A 17,540-nucleotide genomic window follows, 5' to 3' on the forward strand; every position below is an offset into this window, starting at 1 on the left:
TTCCATTTTTTTTTAAACAAATGAGTTATGATGATGATAGCCTTGCCCTGGGAGACATTCTTCATTTGCATTGTGTAGCCATAATTTCATAATTCAAAAATGAGAGCGAGAGAGAAGCCAACCCTGGTGCCTTTAAATCCAGAAAAGATGAATTTCAAGTTTTCAGGACAAATATGTTGTCATTTTTTGCACAGCTCATGTGTGTAAATGTTGTCCCACACAACATAATAAATGAATTTATTGCAGTAACGTATTGACTTTGGTGTTTGTTGGATGCAAACTAGAAAATGTATCAATAAAGCTTTCGGTTTCGTTTGGCTACCAAGTTAATGGTCAAAGTGGGCTTTGCTAGCGGCTCCATATCAATTATTTTAAATCACTTACGATCACTGTCAAACTTTATCAAAGGTACAACACTCAAACTATATGACAGAATATTATTTTTTGACAAGGCTGGTCTTTTTGAACTAGTTTTGAGCGAGTTTACTTAATGATCCGAACTAGAGTGGTTTGCATGATGTGGGAGTGTCTTCGGTCCAAATTGCCAAAGAGGCGCTTTTAGTGTGACTTGAATTGAGCTTTCTCGGCTACCGTACACTTCCGCTTCAGCGAGCAGCTAGCTCTTCAGATTGGTACTATTTGGGCTTTCGCGTGAGTCATGTCAACATTTTTCAAACTCTCGATTTGCTGTATGTGTGTACACGCATACATGTTAAACAGTGACATGGAAGGAGAATAATTGTTCGTCGTTAGCTCAGTGGAAACTCGCTAGCTCTCGTGAAACAAGAGGTGGAGCGTTAGCTAGCACGCCCACCTACCTACCCACCCACCGCCAAGTAGCACTCACTCGGCTGTCAATCAATGGATAATCAAGGAAAGCGTTTGACTTGAACGTTATTTTTCCATGTTTTTCCCATGTCCAAACTTGAAGAGTGGAGGCTCTACATCGACTGCTGGCCGTCCATCTGCATCTCTCCAAAGGTAGTACATGCCTTCCTCATTTTCCATGTAGCATTATGCCTCTGGCGACTAGCAAGGTTTGCCTCCAATCTTAAATGTAGAAGGTCGTGTCATCTATGACTTCAAATATTCCAAAATGTGAGCAATGGACGTTTTAGTTGTTCATTTCCCAAATGAATCATGTCCTGATGATGATTTGGGCCACAATGAAAAGAAACAAAAGAATTGCTCTACAATGGTTCAAGTTACATGCTAATGTAAGAAGTATAGATGTGAAAAGTGCTTTTGAACTTAAAAAGTCTATTTTTGATCATAGTTGGCACACATGAAAAGTGAAATGAAGTGAACAAAATTGTGTATAAGGTATGTTAGTTGGTAGTGTTATGTGCTTGAGGAGCTGATGTCATCTTGTCATGGCACACCAGGGAGAAGGTGAGCACATGCAAGCAGCTGACTTCTCTCACAAAACCAAAGGTACTGCACAATGTCATCATCACACTCGTCTGGATGTGTTTTTTCATGACATTGATGCAAACCAAGTTAGTCAGAAACATGTATTTAACTCACTTGGTTTGCATCAGTGTCATGGATAAACTTGTCCAAAAGTGAGTGCTGGTGGTGGGACTGTGCAGTACCTGGCTGCCACTTAGGTTTTGTACCAGTGAGAGATGTTTGCATGTGCTCACCTTGTTTCCCCCTAAGTGAGCTCATCAAGCACTTCATCTGCTTCCATGCAGGCAGGCAGGGCCTTTTCAAACTGCTTTTCTATTCAATAAATTGTTCAAGTGGAATGCGAGTCTTTGTGATTTATGAGCAAATTGGCTCATTTGAAGTCTTTCATGCTTGCATTGGCTGCAAAGTACTTTTTGAAAACCTAAGTGTCCACTACAATGTTTTCAGCCTTGAGGTGAGTGTCACTGCAACAGACACAAGTCTTTGCTGCTTCTCTCTGTCCGTGTCCACATGAGTCAAAGTGATGCAACTGCAGTCACTTTAGTCATGTGGAGACAGACAGACAGAGAGAAGCAGTCAAAGACTTGTCTCTGTTCAGTGGCTGAAGGCAAACACTCAACTCAAAGCTGAAAAGAGTCTTCCAAAACCTAAGTGCCACTTTGCCCGCCTCCTACCTCTGCCCAAATTCGGCCTGGCCAATCACGGCTCGGCTCCTAATTTGCATAGCCACGCCCACTTTTCGGCAGCCAATCAGAATGCAGCATTTGCACAACCAACCAATCAGATTGCTTCATTTTTAGGAAACCACGCCCACTAAACGCACAACCAATCAAAAATCGCCTCATTTGCATAATCACGCCCACATTTTAGCCAACCACAGCCTTTTATTTTTATTGCTCCACCCACTTCTATAATCGTCAACCAATCATGAAGCAGTATTCCAATCGTAATCCCACCCCATTCCTCAAAAATTTACCAGAAAAAAAAAATCCCAGAAAATTTTGGGGTGGGGGAAAAAATTTTTTTATAGGAATTTTCTTTTAAAAGTTTGTTTGAAAATGAAAAGTTGAAAGTGAAAGTTTGTTATTTGTAATAAAGCTTTATTTCTTTTGCAGAGTAAACATTCAATCAAAACAAAGTAACAAGTTGGATGGCAAGCGGCGAAGTGGTCGGCCAGAAGGACGAGCGGCAAAGTGGTCGGCCAGAGTGTCGAGCAGTACTCCGTGCCTGGACCTAAGACAAAAAGAGTTTGGTAAGAAAAGAGTAAAGTCAACGTTTTGTGCAGAAAATGTTTTGGCATGTATCAGACCAGTGCGCTAGTAGAGTTGTTCATGGCATCAGGCATTGAGTTGAATGACCAGGAAGCTGATTTTGTTCCTTGGGGCAATGACCAGGAAGCTGATTTTGTTCCTTGCTGACTGCCAGAAAATAGGGGGAAAAAAATTACTGGAATTTAGATTGTGCAATGAGGACCATTGTAAGTACCTCACCTCTCAAGTTGCCTTAGTAACAAGGAAACTGAAGCGCTGCTGGTCCTCCGCTTCCGCTGCGAGCAGGTACTTCATGTTGCTCTACACTGAACACAAAAAAACCCCCAGATTTTAATTTTGAAACCTGTTTGCTAATGTTATTTACTTTGATTCTCTCACCAGCAGAGGGCTCTTCAGGCAGCACGGACCGGGTGAACAAACTCAGAGGCTGAAGACAAAGTGTGCCCCACTTTGCACTTTGTGGACCAGGATTTGTCACCTTTGCCTGGAAAGAAAAAGATTGACATTTTAGTTTACTGCTTTTATTTTTAACTGTAGACTGGAAGTCGCTGGTGCAGTGGCAGAGTTTCTGAAATGTTGTCGAGACTCCCGGGTAGATACCTGCACACAACACAAACGAGGGAGGAGGGAGCCATCAAGCTGCCATTAAGTACATATTTGAGCGTCAACTTTTAAAATGGAGACACCTTGAGGAACCTCGGCATTGTTTCGGAGGGCTGGTTCCTTTGGCCAGCATGTGACAGATTTTCCAACAGCCTCATTACTGGAAACTGGTCTGCAAGAATAGAGGCATAAAACAAAAAAAAAGCAGGTAAGTGCTTTTAAACAATGCCAAATTTGTAGTAAATTGTCACCTGTCAGCAAAGCTGTTGATGCCACAGGTTCAAAAATTTGTAGATCCATGCTGCAGAAACTAAGTCCTTTGGCACCACCTAGTGGACAAAGGAAGGAAGAACATGCTGAAATGTTTGACACGTTTCATCAGCGAGGAATGGCGGGCAGCGCCGGACGTCTCTCCAACCACAGCTTGCTGCTCTGAAAGACACGGTAACGTTACAACCATTCTGCTTCTCCATTTTCAGCAAATTGGGTTGAGCAAGAGTAGACCTACCCGCAAGTGTCTCATGAAGCCACGCGAGGACTGCAAGTCAGCCATCTTGGAGCCTGCAGACAAAAGAACAAATGCTTGATTTAGTCCATTTGATAATAAAAATCTTTGACCATTTTGCAGTCCCTCTGTTCCAGATGCAGGCCTGTGGACAGATAGAAGACTATTAGAAGCAGTCGATCGAAAGAGTTACCTTTAAAACGCACAGAAAGTCAGTCGGCCATGACAGGGTCGCACCTGCGGACAGAAAGCAGATAATTAACACGAATGCATCGAAATAAGAGTCATTCTCTGGTGGATTTATGCAAACGCTGCTTTGTCTACTTACCTCGGTCCAAACGGCGCTGTCGTCCACACGTTGCTAAATGTTGGTGCAAAAAAAATAGTGTTAGTCGTCGTGCGTGCTTGAGTTTTCAAAATGTAGATGTACTTACCCGCTTCAATAGTTTGCTTGCACGCCAAATAAATGCGTTTTGGTGGTCGTTGAAGACGCTATCCGCTAACGCTAGCTTCTGCAAACCTTTTAGCTTGCAAGATGAAAGCACGCCCAAAGTGCAAGTTGACACTGAAAGAGAGCAAAAGCAGTTACTTTGAAAAGGTTAACTCAAGTTGAACACTCACCTTGTCACTTTTAAATGCTGTTGTGCAGCAGGTGGGCCAGAGCAGCGTGGCGCTCGCTGTCAGAGGAGAATGACCGAATGAGCGTCGCGTTCTTGACGCCTTTTATAGTCTATTTCTGATGACGTCATCAGTAGCAAAAAAAAAAAAAAAAATTCAAACACGCACACACTACAGGGGAGAAAAACGGCTTTGTCGGAGGATCCTGGCCTCGAACCAGCACTGCAATCTTCGAAGTCAATGGCGTTATCCCCTCGACCATTGTCCTGTGTCCGTTATGCCAAGAATCTTTTGTATTATCCTGAATCATGAAGCTATCTTTAGGAAAGGTTCCGAGTAACCTTCAAGTACAAACATTTGACTGCTGAACTCGAGATCACCAAAGGCCGAATGGTTAAAGCTTTTGCCTTGAGTTTGGGAGAGGCGGGTTCGAATCTTATACATTGCTCTATTTCATTTGCAAAAGCTGCAAAGAGCAAGTTTCGAACCCGGGGCTGCTGGACACCAACCCAGGTCATAAACCAGTCTGCCATTTTGCCGTTACGATTTTCCGAGTTTTGTTATGTATTCATAGTATCTGTTTTATGAACTAGGTAAAATGACGAAATCACAAGGATGTCCCAGGACACTCAACGGTGTAATACCTAAAGCTTTTGCCTTATGTTTGGGAGAGCCGAGTTCGAGTCTCACACTATTCAAACTTTGGCTCAAATTCTGCTTCGTGTGGGGCTCGAACCATGGTCTCCCGAACACCGGGCTGAGTTAAAAACCATTCTGCCATTTCGCCAGCGAAACTCGGCATTTTTTGGGGGGAGTGTACACTAAAAATCTCAACTTGATTAAAAATACTACCATTGCTTGACAGAACATTCAATGTAGTGGATAAAGTTTTTGTCTTCTTTGCGGGAGAACAGAGTTTGACTTACACTGTCTAGACTGCCTCGTGTGGGGCTCGATTCATGGTCTCCCGATCACCGGGTCAAGTTAAAAACCATTCTGCCATTTAGCCAGCGAGATTCGACCATTTTGTTTGTGTAGTGTACTGTAACAAATGTCAATTTCTCGATTACACAATCGTGTGCTTAAACTTTAAGCTTTTGCCTTGTGTGCGAAGAATTGACATCGAATCTTCCACTACGTAAACTTTAGCTCAAAGTTTACTTTGTGTGGGATTCGAACCACAGTCTCCGGATCACCGGGTAAGGTAGATAACCATTCAGCCATTTAGCCTATGAAATTTGGGCATTTTCTAAGGTAGTGTATTGTATACAGACTCAGATTTTTTTTTTCCATAAACAAAAAAAAAAAAAGACCAATACTTACCCCGGACGTTTTGTCAGGGGTTCAAAAGTAAGACATGTCCGGGAAAAAAAAGAGGACGTCTGTAGATGCTATTTTTTTGTTGTTGTTTTTTTACCCAAAAAAATGACTATATTTATACTAACCCCCGACGTTAAAGTTAAAAAGCATTCTGCCATTTTGCCAGTGAAGCTCGGCCTTCTGTTTGGGTAGTGTACTGAAAACTGTCAACTTGCTCAAAATGAGCTAAAAATGCTCATCAACCAGTGCTTGTCAGAACACTCAATGATGTAGTGGAAACCCTTTTGCCTTACTTTACCTTTTTTTTTTTTTTTTAGGTAGTGTATTGTACATAGAGGACGTCTGAAAAGAAAAATGGACATGTTCATTTTCCGCTGGGTTCCAACCAAGTGAATGGGGGCACTGCCATCCTGCGGTAGCTCGGCGTCATTACATGAGCCGCTTCATAAACTAGAGTCAAAAGCCTGTATGTTTCATGTCGTACGACGTACGTATTTATTTCATTCTGCTTATGTGATTGTATTTTGAACAAAACAAATGTCCAGTAAACTACTCATATGTTTAAGTTCTAATAACCATATTGTAACTGAACTCAACTGATATTTTCATGAAAGAAGGCGCAATGATGAAATGGAAATGTTCATTTTACGCTGGGTTACTCCAAGTGAATGGGGGCACTGCCGTCTTGTGGTAGGTTGGCGTCATTACATAAACGGCTTTATTGACAAAAGCCAAAAATCAAAAGCCCCATTCCTTCATCCATGCATCCATCCATGCATCCATCCATGCATCCATCCATGCATCCATCCATGCATCCATCCATGCATCCATCCATGCATCCATCCATCCATCCATCCATCCATCCATCCATGTCCATTTCCATTTCATCGTTGCTCCTTCTTGAATGAAAATATCATTTAAGATCAGTCTGGTTCTTCGAACTTAACCATCCGCATTCGCACTCAAACCTAGGGGCAATTTGGAGTGCTCGATCGGTCTACCAAGCATGTTTTGGGGACGTGGGAGGCGTTCGCCTTCAAACGAAATGTCCATGACAAAACTGCTCCGAATGAAAGCACAACATTTTAGTCGTTCGATCGAGCAGGATCTCGTAGATCGTTAACCTGCCACGATCGCATGACAACCGAAAGCTTGCTCCCATAATTCATCATGTGTGTTTCTGCACAAATGAACATTGAAGTGATTATGCTTACCAGGGCAGTGCAAGCACGGAAAGAGCAGTCCTAGTGTTATTTCAAACCGACGAGAAGTAAATCGTAAACCCACATTCTGGCTGACATAGTTCACGCAAGAAGACGCTCGTGTGGACGAGCAGGAGAAGAAGAATGTTCGAATTGGCGGATGTGACGTCACGTCCGGTCAGCTAAGCAATCCTTTCCATGACAGGTCACCTGGCGGCGCTAGTGTGCGAAGCGCCGTTGGACGAGCAGGAGAAGAAGAATATTTGAATCGGCGCATGTGACGTCACGTCTTTAGGAGAATTGAAGACAGGTGTGCTCAAGAGGAGTTATCAAATGCAGGTGCCACCGAGCGCGTGGCGGGCAGTTTCTCAGGTAAGCTAGCAAATGTTTGTCGTTTCTCACCACGCACTCCATGTTTGTTCGTTACAGGATTTTCCCGCCCAAGGCGCCAACGACCGCGCGGCATTTTCTCAGGTAAGCGAGCGAACAAATGTTTGTCGGGCGTTTCTCACGACGGACGCCGTGTTTGTTCGTTGCAGGATTTTCCCGCCCAAGGCGCCAACGACCGCGCGGCATTTTCTCAGATAAGTGAGCGAACATATGTTTGTCGGGCGTTTCTCACGACGGACACCGTGTTTGTTCGTTGCAGGATTTTCCCGCCCAAGGCGCCACCGACCGCGCGGCATTTTCTCAGGTAAGCGAGCGAGCAAATGTTTGTCGGGCGTTTCTCACGACGGACGCCATGTTTGTTCGTTGCCGGATTTTCACACTCGCCACGGCGTTAACTGGAGGCCGCAAGGAGAGTTTTCGAACACGGCCAAAAAAAATGTGTCGTTTGTTGCCTTTTCTCATAAGCCTTTTTTTTTTCTGTAGGATTGTCGCTCTCTCGTGACTCGGCAACGTTACCGCGTCCACCGCGAAGGTAGGCCTCAAGGTAAATTGTAGACCGCAGGCGGTCATCGAGTAAATGTTTGGCGTTTCTTACGATGCCTTTGACTAATTCTTGCAGGATTTTCGATTGTTTGAGGTTTGGCCACGGCACGCCATAATCGACTTTGCGTCGCGTCGTTGCGCGCTTCGGTCGTTTCGCCGCCACACTGTTTGACATGTCTTTTGTGGGGTTTTTTTGGTTTTGTTTTTTTAATGCTGGCCAGCATTTTTTTCATTAGTTTGCGTTGGTTTTATTAGTTCTGTTGTGTGTGTGCCATTTCCTTGTTATACAAACTTATGAATTTGAAATGAAGTCATGTGAAAATCAGACCGTTGTGACCCAAATCTATTCCAAGATGGCGCCCGCCCGCCCGCGCTCGTTACGCAACAAACATTTGCTCGCGTTATTTCCTCCCGTTTTGGACCCCGCAAACCTGGATCATCTGTCCAATGTGAGGTGAGTTGATGATGATACAACAAAAATATTAGATATAATTCAGATACATTTATTATAACTTACTACAATAAAGTGCTAATTATATACATTTTTTCAAACGTAAACCTCTACTCGGTATGTATAATTGTTGCAAAAATATCATGCCATTGGCACCCTATTCTATTTCTGTTGCAATAATTTGTGTTTGTCTTTTGTAGGGCGAAAAAAGGCTGCTTAGCCGGCATCCTTCTATACAAAGCAAACAGGAGGCTCTTAAGGAGCCATTTCAGTGTTGTTGGGGACACTGAGGAAGAGTAGTCCTAAATCAGGTGAAAACCCGTATTTGTAAAGTTTCAGCTTTACACAATTAATGGCCGTCTGTGTCGAGTTTGAGCTTCCCAGCACACAATTAATGGCTGTCTGTTTTTGCAGGCTGCAAGAGAAGCCGAAAGGGATGCGGAAAAGTAATTCCGCATCCAAAGGCGCAATGGCCTATCCAAAGGCGCAATGGCCTATCCAAAGGCGCAATGGCCTATCCAAAGGCGCAATGGCCTATCCAAAGGCGCAATGGCCTATCCAAAGGCGCAATGGCCTATCCAAAGGCGCAATGGCCTATCCAAAGGCGCAATGGCCTATCCAAAGGCGCAATGGCCTATCCAAAGGCGCAATGGCCTATCCAAAGGCGCAATGGCGCCTATCCAATGGCGCCTATCCAAAGGAGCAATGGCGCCCATATCCAAAGGCGCAATGGCGCCCATATCCAAAGGCGCAATGGCGCCCATATCCAAAGGCGCAACGCCCCCCCATATCCAAAGGCGCAACGCCCCCCCCCATATCCAAAGGCGCAACGCCCCCCCCCCATATCCAAAGGCGCAACGCCCCCCCCATATCCAAAGGCGCAACGCCCCCCCCATATCCAAAGGCGCAACGCCCCCCCCATATCCAAAGGAGCAACGCCCCTCCCATATCCAAAGGCGCAACGCCCCCCCCCATATCCAAAGGAGCAACGCCCCCCCCATATCCAAAGGCGCAAGGCCCCCCCATATCCAAAGGAGCAACGCCCCCCCATATCCAAAGGAGCAACGCCCCCCCATATCCAAAGGAGCAACGCCCCCCCATATCCAAAGGAGCAACGCCCGTATCAAGTCAAGAAACAAGCAGCGCACTGCAAAAGTCGACATGTGTGCAGATCATGTGCCCAGGAGGGGGCAGTGTGGTTGCCTTTGATTATTGGTGCTCATTTGGGGGACGACGTGGTCTTGTGGATGGAAAGTCTGACGTGGAGTTGAATGTCCAATTTTGTCATGACTTGTAACATTTTGTCTTTTTCTACCCTGCCTCTGTCGTATTACTTGCTGCATTCTTTGTTCTCTCCCCCCCCTTGGTGTAGGGCGGCGTCCCGAATGTCCAATTTTGCAATATGACTGGTTGTGACATGTTGTCATTTTCTAACCTACCACTGTGGTACTTGCTTTCTTTGTTCTCCCTTAGGTGTAGGGCGGCGTTGGAGCGAGCCAGTGACATTGTCTTTTTCTAACCTATCACTGTCGTACTTCATCTCACCCTAACCTACCACCGTGGTACTCGTATTCTTTGTTCTCCCCTCGGCGTAGGACGGCGTTGGAGCGAGCCGGTCCACGAGGAAGCAGGGGTCGCGGGTGCTCAAGCCATAAATACGCAAGCGGCGCACAACTCATTGCATGTTTTGCCTTTTGCAGGCCGGACGGTGAAGGGGTGCGCACGGCCCGGCCAGACTCACCGAGACTCTCACCGAGACTGTCACCAAGAGTAGCTCGCCGCTGTGATCTACAACTCGGGGTGCTCTTTGAGTTTCTGACATTGTTTCTGTGTCTGTCTGCAGTTGGCGACTGCGACCCGATCAGAGGTGGACCACTTCCATCGCGCTGAAGTATCGTGCCTTGACCGAGCTCTGGGCTCAGAGAGAGACCCACTTCCCTGGAGGTGTCAACGCGTAAAATGGAGGTTTCTTTTTTTTTTTTTTTTTAATTCACACCAGCGGTGTCCAAACGTCAGTTTGAGGGCACCATACTGAAAGAAATTCTGAATTCTTTGACACACATTCATTAAATCAGGAAATGTTGCCATTTATATTTTGTGCTACTGCTCCAAAGTTTTGAAGGTCATTCATGCGATGCGTTGATCAAGCGGCTCCTCGGCTGCCATTTGGACACCAATGGTGACGTGCGTAAGGCTGCGCGGGTATTGGAAAACTGTCATATGGTGGTATGTTATTGACATGCACTTTAAGAAAGGAAAGTTTTTTCTTTTGAATGTGGCAAACGAAACAAGCTCCATGTTTTCTTGCCTCTTAACTATTTGTAATGAGTTTAGAAGATGACAAGTCATTGATGCAAGTTAAAGTTAAGTGATCTAACGGATCTCGTTGCCATCAAATAGTTCATTTCCGCACAGACTTTGCTCAATGCAATGGTTTGGCCCAATACTGCCATAGCACAGATTTTCCAATATGTTGTGCAACCCTGATTGAGTGCAAACGCGCAGCGATAGCAAGCGACTGCGCAAGCGAAAGCAAGCGCGCAAGCGAAAGCGACCGCGCAGCGACGGCAAGCGCAAGCGACCGCGCAGCAACGGCAAGCGACCGCGCAAGCGACCGCGCAAGCGACCGCGCAAGCGACCGCGCAAGCGACCGCGCAAGCGACCGCGCAAGCGACCGCGCAAGCGACGGCAAGCGCAAGCGACGGCAAGCGCAAGCGACGGCAAGCGCAAGCGACGGCAAGCGCAAGCGACGGCAAGCGCAAGCGACCGCGCAAGCGACCGCGCAAGCACCGCGCAAGCGACGGCAAGCGCAAGCGAAGGCAAGCGCAAGCGACGGCGCAGCGAAGGCAAGCGCAAGCGACGGCGCAGCGAGACCTTTGTGCTTGTGTCTTGCTAGGTGGAAGAGAAGCTGCACGAAACCAAGAGCCGGCGGACGGAGGCCACCAGACCTGGCTGATGATTGATCTCCCCAAAGGAAGCGGTCGCCATGTGATGAAGAGGAGCCTGATGCGTGACTGGCCAAGGCTGGCCAGAGGTGACGTGTCAATCGAATATACAAGAGTAGCGTACACACTTGGTTTTGAATTTGATTTCCTTATTTGTCTGCCTTTCAGCGGACGGGACGAGCGCCAGCCTGCACCGAGAGGGAAAGGGGGGCAGGTAATGAGTACGTCCGCAGAAGTCAACTGCAACCGCGTGCCACTGAGCACCGTTTGTCTCTTTATTGCAGTCGTTGCCAGGCGGAAGATGAGTCCCATCGTCCGACATCGGCCCGGAGCGGACCCGAACCTTCCTACAGATGCGGCGAGGCCAGGAGGGCAAAGTGCCCAGCCAGCGTTTAGGGGGGAGTATGACTGTTTTTTTGTCCTTTTGCGGTTTCCCTCCCTCCCTCCCTCCCTACCTACCGCCCTCTCTCGTCTGTTTGAATAGGGTAACTAGCAGCACGCACGGGCAATTGGGATTGCTGTGACCCTCTAGATACGAATTGGCAAAGTAGACCCCTCCCTCCCTCTCTCCCTCCCTCCCTCCCTCCCTCTCTCTCGCTCTCTTTCTCCCATGCGCCCGGCAGTACCTGCATGGCCTGGTGCAGCCAGGGTGGAACGTTGCTATACCTTGCCCTTTGTGGAATAACAGGGTATAATGTATGCCTGCCTGGTTCCCAGTGTCGTCGACGGTGTCGAGGACGAGGAGATTCTCCGTGACGCCCTCCGTGACGTCACGTTTTCCTTTTTTTTCCCCCCCTCCAGGGGCCAAGCTATCTCTCTCCCTCTCCCCCCCTCGCTCTCTCTCTCTCGCTCTCTTTCTCCCATGCGCCCGGCAGTACCTGCATGGCCTGGTGCAGCCAGGGTGGAACGTTGCTATACCTTGCCCTTTGTGGAATAACAGGGTATAATGTATGCCTGCCTGGTTCCCAGTGTCGTCGACGGTGTCGAGGACGAGGAGACTCTCCGTGACGCCCTCCGTGACGTCACGTTTTCCTTTTTTTTCCCCCCCTCCAGGGGCCAAGCTATCTCTCTCTCTGTCCCCCCCCCCCCTCCCTCTCTCTCTCGCTCTCTTTCTCCCATGCGCCCGGCAGTACCTGCATGGCCTGGTGCAGCCAGGGTGGAACGTTGCTATACCTTGCCCTTTGTGGAATAACAGGGTATAATGTATGCCTGCCTGGTTCCCAGTGTCGTCGACGGTGTCGAGGACGAGGAGACTCTCCGTGACGCCCTCCGTGACGTCACGTTTTCCTTTTTTTTCCCCCCCTCCAGGGGCCAAGCTATCTCTCTCTCTGTCCCCCCCCCTCCCTCCCTCCCTCCCTCCCTCTTCGTGAGGGGTTAAACCTTTCATAAACCGGATCGCTCCAATGCGGGAGTTCCGTCTGAGACATGTGCCAGTGCCTCTCGTTACCTGATTTAAACTTGCTTGAGTTAAGGTCGGGGGGCGGCTGCTAGTAAAAATTTTCCTCTTGCCGAAACCGTCACAATATGTCTGCCTTTCAGGATTGCCGGGGCAGCGGATCGGACCAGCGCCTGCACATAGAGGGAATGGTCCGCGAGACCAGGAGGTAGGTCATGAGTACGTCCGCAGAAGTGAAGCGACCGCATGCAACCGAGTGCCGTTTTCCTTGTTGCAGTTGTGCGAGGCGGAGGATGAGTCCAGATGTCGTATACCGGCCGGGAGGGGACCCGAACCCTCGGCGGACCTTTCGCCAGTGACGAGCGGCCCACACGAGATGGCGGGAGATGTGGCAAGGGCAAAGCGCCCAGCCAGCATTTAGGGAGAGTATGACTTTGTTTTTCCTTTTACGCTTTTTCTTTCTTTCTTTCTTTCTTTCTTTCCCTCCCTCCACTTTTTCACTGGGTGTGCACACTGTGTCTGCATGATGCCTCTTTCTGGCTCAGCGCTGTCATGTTGCAATATTGTTGTTTTATTGTTTGTTTGTTGTTTTTTTTTTTAAATACAGAGTGAATTGTAAAGTTTGTACTGTAATTGAGTGTTGCTCAACCTGTATTGAACTGAATTGAAGTGGCCCATTTTAAACATTGGCAGAGTAAAATGACAAAATACAAAATGGAATTGTATGAGATATCATCAATGATACATCTGTCTCAAATATGTCATGTTAAATATGCAGTGTCAGGCTTTTTATTTTAACTGCGCAAAGAAAAGCTGTATGCATTCTAAATTGAAGACAAAAGCCAAGTCGCCTGACATATTGATGCAAGTGACAGAACTTAAGTGTAAAACCAGACTGCTTAGTAAGCAGCAAAATTCATATTTTGCTAACCTTGCAACCCTGTTGTAAAATGGCCACTGAAATGTGAAATATTCTCCATGTTTGCAATCCAAAATGTCGGCAAACACCCTTAGATGCAAATGACCAGTGTAAGCATAAAAACAGTCTCTGTTGTAATCAAAAAGTCATCTTTGGCAAGCTTGCTTTAAAATGGCCACTGAAATCAGAAATTGTAAGGGTAAAAGCTGTTGTTTTGATTAAGGCTGAGCCCCTTTTTGTTTTTGAATAGTCATGAATTATGGTGGGCATGAGTGTGAATAAAGTCAACTTTGGTGTGGTTTTGTTGGTGTAAATTAACTCAACTTTGGTGTTAGCCTTCATTCACAATGTGCTTTGGTTGATGCTGTATATCTTCAATATGAAAATTATTGCATGTTAAGTTACAAGGCAAGATATCATTTACAGTTTGACTGCAAATATGGTCATTGTACACCCTAGGGGTTGCAATAGTAAATTGAATATATGAGTCTGGTATGTAACTACCAGGACATTGGCATTCACTCTAAAGCACAGCTGCTTATCATGGTCAGCTTTGGCACATGTAATGGGTGGTAATACCCAGTTCAAAGTTAAAGGCCAAAACGCAACCTGCTTAGGTGGCACGCAAAAGTGAGGCAGATGTACTTTTAGTGCCGCCATCTTTATCAAATTAACCTTTTCGGACAGGCGAGATACATTTAAGTGCTGCCACCTAGTGGAGGCACGTTTGCCTCAACGTGTCCAGCGCTCCGTTTAACTGCAAAAATATTTCACTTTTAACTTGAAACAACGACACTATTACAAATGATAGGAGCCTTAATTTGACAGCTGGGTTAATGCGACGCATCTTTCGTTGTTTGTTTTGCCCAAAGCAACCTAAACAATACGTACACATAAGCACTGCCGCTATCTCGCCGATGTGCATGTGTGTACAAAGCAATGAAATGAATTTGCATGATGGACTTTTAAAACATGCTATTAACGTGCAAGGTATACTGATGCAAAATGTTTGTATTTTACAATTGAAGATTTCTCAGGATGAGCGTTGCCAGACTCGAACACGAGGCTGCGTATTACCCGTCTACGTGCCGAACCCCTCGGCCATCGGTACCTCTTACACTCAAGTTCCTACGACTCCTCATATCCTCAGCACTGCAAACCTTTGTGCCGGTAAATGACGGGATTTTTTTTTTTTTTACCTCATCAAATATGTGTCAAGCATACCAGCTGGTGTTTTAGAACAGTCTCGAATCGTAAAGAAAAAAGAAAAAAAACTTACTAAAGTTTTAAAATCTTATTGCCTCATATATTTTCCTGCTACGTTAGCACGTAGCATCTATATTTCGCAGCGCAGGAAGTAACGCAGGGGGCGCAGGAAGTAACGCAAGGAGCGCAGTGAGCAGGGGGGCGCAGCGGGCGCAGCGGGCGCAGCGAGCGCAGCGAGCAGGGGGGCGCAGCGGGCGCAGCCAGCGCAGCGAGCGCAGCGAGCAGGGGGAGCAGCGAGCGCAGCAAGCAGGGGAAGCGAACCCGGGAGCTCCGGTGTTCAAGCGCAGCGACGGAGCCGTTCGCCAAGCGTGGCCAGCTCGGCACTGACCCCGATTTTACTTCGAGTCATTCTTATCCGTATAGTAGTACGTCCCGCGCGCGTAGGGTAAGTACAAAAGAGTGAAGACGGCCACCAACTTTCAGGTCGAAATAGCCCAATGGTTAGTGACACGGTCTCTTACCGTGAACAGACCTGGTTCGATCCCAGGCGCGGCCGAAGATCATGACCTCCTTTTGTTAAGTGTGAATAGTATTTGCATATATAAGTATTTATTTATATGTAAATACAGAAGGTGGCCCCGCCCACAAGTGGGCGGAGCAATGCAGCGGGCCCCGCCCCCGGCACACAGGGAACGCCCCCCAGGCAGTGGGCGGGGCAAATCCAGTAGCCCCGCCCCCAGCACACGGGCCCCGCCCCCTCCCTTCGATCAGGGGGCGGGGCGAGCGTCGCCCCGCCCCCTCCCCTTGGATAGGGGGCGGGGCGAGGGGCCCGCGTAGCCCCGCCCCCCGGAAGCCTATATAAAGATGGTAGGGGAGGGGGCGGGGCGAAGCCCCGCCCCCTCCCCTACTGTCTCTATATAGAGCAGGGGGCGGGGCGAAGCCCCGCCCCCTGCACTATATAAAGACAATAAAAAGTCTATATAAAGACAGTAGGGGAGGGGGCGGGGCGAAGCCCCGCCCCCTCCCCTACTGTCTCTATATAGTGCAGGGGGCGGGGCGAAGCCCCGCCCCCTGCACTATATAAAGACAATAAAAAGTCTATATAGAGACAGTAGGGGAGGGGGCGGGGCGAAGCCCCGCCCCCTCCCCTACTGTCTCTATATAGGGGAGGGGGCGGGGCGAAGCCCCGCCCCCTCCCCTATATAGAGACAATAAAAAGTCTATATAAAGACAGTAGGGGAGGGGGCGGGGCGAAGCCCCGCCCCCTCCCCTACTGTCTTTATATAGACTTTTATTATTGTCTTTATAAAAGCTTTTATAAAAGTCTATATAAAAGTCTTTATAAAAGTCTATATAAAGACAGTAGGGGAGGGGGCGGGGCTTCGCCCCGCCCCCTCCCCTACTGTCTTTATATAGACTTTTTATTGTCTCTATATAGGGGAGGGGGCGGGGCTTCGCCCCGCCCCCTCCCCTATATAGAGACAGTAGGGGAGGGGGCGGGGCTTCGCCCCGCCCCCTCCCCTACTGTCTCTATATAGACTTTTTATTGTCTTTATATAGTGCAGGGGGCGGGGCTTCGCCCCGCCCCCTGCACTATATAGAGACAGTAGGGGAGGGGGCGGGGCTTCGCCCCGCCCCCTCCCCTACTGTCTTTATATAGACTTTTTATTGTCTTTATATAGTGCAGGGGGCGGGGCTTCGCCCCGCCCCCTGCTCTATATAGAGACAGTAGGGGAGGGGGCGGGGCTTCGCCCCGCCCCCTCCCCTACCATCTTTATATAGGCTTCCGGGGGGCGGGGCTACGCGGGCCCCTCGCCCCGCCCCCTATCCAAGGGGAGGGGGCGGGGCGACGCTCGCCCCGCCCCCTGATCGAAGGGAGGGGGCGGGGCCCGTGTGCTGGGGGCGGGGCTACTGGATTTGCCCCGCCCACTGCCTGGGGGGCGTTCCCTGTGTGCCGGGGGCGGGGCCCGCTGCATTGCTCCGCCCACTTGTGGGCGGGGCCACCTTCTGTATTTACATATAAATAAATACTTATATATGCAAATACTATTCACACTTAACAAAAGGAGGTCATGATCTTCGGCCGCGCCTGGGATCGAACCAGGTCTGTTCACGGTAAGAGACCGTGTCACTAACCATTGGGCTATTTCGACCTGAAAGTTGGTGGCCGTCTTCACTCTTTTGTACTTACCCTACGCGCGCGGGACGTACTACTATACGGATAAGAATGACTCGAAGTAAAATCGGGGTCAGTGCCGAGCTGGCCACGCTTGGCGAACGGCTCCGTCGCTGCGCTTGAACACCGGAGCTCCCGGGTTCGCTTCCCCTGCTTGCTGCGCTCGCTGCTCCCCCTGCTCGCTGCGCTCGCTGCGCTGGCTGCGCCCGCTGCGCCCCCCTGCTCGCTGCGCTCGCTGCGCCCGCTGCGCCCGCTGCGCCCCCCTGCTCACTGCGCTCCTTGCGTTACTTCCTGCGCCCCCTGCGTTACTTCCTGCGCTGCGAAATATAGATGCTACGTGCTAACGTAGCAGGAAAATATATGAGGCAATAAGATTTTAAAACTTTAGTAAGTTTTTTTTCTTTTTTCTTTACGATTCGAGACTGTTCTAAAACACCAGCTGGTATGCTTGACACATATTTGATGAGGTAAAAAAAAAAAAAATCCCGTCATTTACCGGCACAAAGGTTTGCAGTGCTGAGGATATGAGGAGTCGTAGGAACTTGAGTGTAAGAGGTACCGATGGCCGAGGGGTTCGGCACG

The 17,540-nt window shown here is 48.3% G+C and overlaps 1 protein-coding gene and 2 long non-coding RNA genes across 17 annotated transcripts; 2 read left to right on the top strand and 1 right to left on the bottom strand.

Moving 5' to 3' along the window:
* Positions 1–502: 502 nt before the first annotated feature.
* LOC147040371 (uncharacterized) lies at positions 503–3,900 on the top strand. Of its 2 annotated transcripts, XR_015063083.1 has the most exons (5): positions 503–651; positions 932–981; positions 2,529–2,969; positions 3,066–3,495; positions 3,566–3,900. It is a non-coding gene; the product is annotated as an uncharacterized LOC147040371 (long non-coding RNA). The 2 variants fall into 2 exon arrangements; XR_015063082.1 differs by having other exon boundaries at positions 503–981.
* On the bottom strand, positions 2,501–7,052 carry LOC147040372 (uncharacterized). 7 transcript variants are annotated; one of them, XR_015063076.1, is made up of 11 exons: positions 6,945–7,052; positions 4,414–4,469; positions 4,227–4,357; positions 4,121–4,153; positions 3,986–4,029; positions 3,796–3,848; positions 3,539–3,719; positions 3,063–3,459; positions 2,904–2,989; positions 2,723–2,831; positions 2,501–2,646 (listed from the first exon to the last, which is right to left on the bottom strand). It is a non-coding gene; the product is annotated as an uncharacterized LOC147040372 (long non-coding RNA). The 7 variants fall into 7 exon arrangements; XR_015063079.1 differs by lacking the exon at positions 6,945–7,052 and having other exon boundaries at positions 3,063–3,168; positions 3,371–3,459; positions 4,414–4,484; XR_015063077.1 differs by lacking the exon at positions 6,945–7,052 and having other exon boundaries at positions 3,063–3,284; positions 3,371–3,459; positions 4,414–4,484.
* A 162-nt stretch (positions 7,053–7,214) lies between these two features.
* On the top strand, positions 7,215–14,031 carry LOC147040373 (uncharacterized). 8 transcript variants are annotated; one of them, XM_085902736.1, is made up of 9 exons: positions 7,215–7,304; positions 7,362–7,406; positions 7,582–7,626; positions 7,806–7,866; positions 10,017–10,086; positions 10,160–11,350; positions 11,430–11,475; positions 11,546–12,865; positions 12,935–14,031. In XM_085902736.1, exons 1-6 carry the CDS (start codon positions 7,266–7,268, stop codon positions 10,272–10,274), a joined length of 375 nt encoding a protein of 124 aa, XP_085758862.1. In that variant the 5' UTR covers positions 7,215–7,265; the 3' UTR covers positions 10,275–11,350; positions 11,430–11,475; positions 11,546–12,865; positions 12,935–14,031. The 8 variants fall into 8 exon arrangements, 7 of the variants coding, with proteins under 7 accessions (XP_085758862.1, XP_085758865.1, XP_085758859.1 ...); XM_085902733.1 differs by adding an exon at positions 7,472–7,520 and having other exon boundaries at positions 7,223–7,304; positions 7,806–7,854; positions 10,017–11,350; XM_085902738.1 differs by lacking the exon at positions 10,017–10,086 and adding an exon at positions 7,472–7,520 and having other exon boundaries at positions 7,223–7,304; positions 7,806–7,854.
* Positions 14,032–17,540: the final 3,509 nt, after the last annotated feature.

The sequence above is a fragment of the Syngnathus leptorhynchus genome, chromosome 21 (genome assembly GCF_054491065.1).
Source record: "Syngnathus leptorhynchus isolate UIUO chromosome 21, UIUO_Slep, whole genome shotgun sequence".
NCBI classification, from domain to species: Eukaryota; Metazoa; Chordata; class Actinopteri; order Syngnathiformes; family Syngnathidae; genus Syngnathus; species Syngnathus leptorhynchus.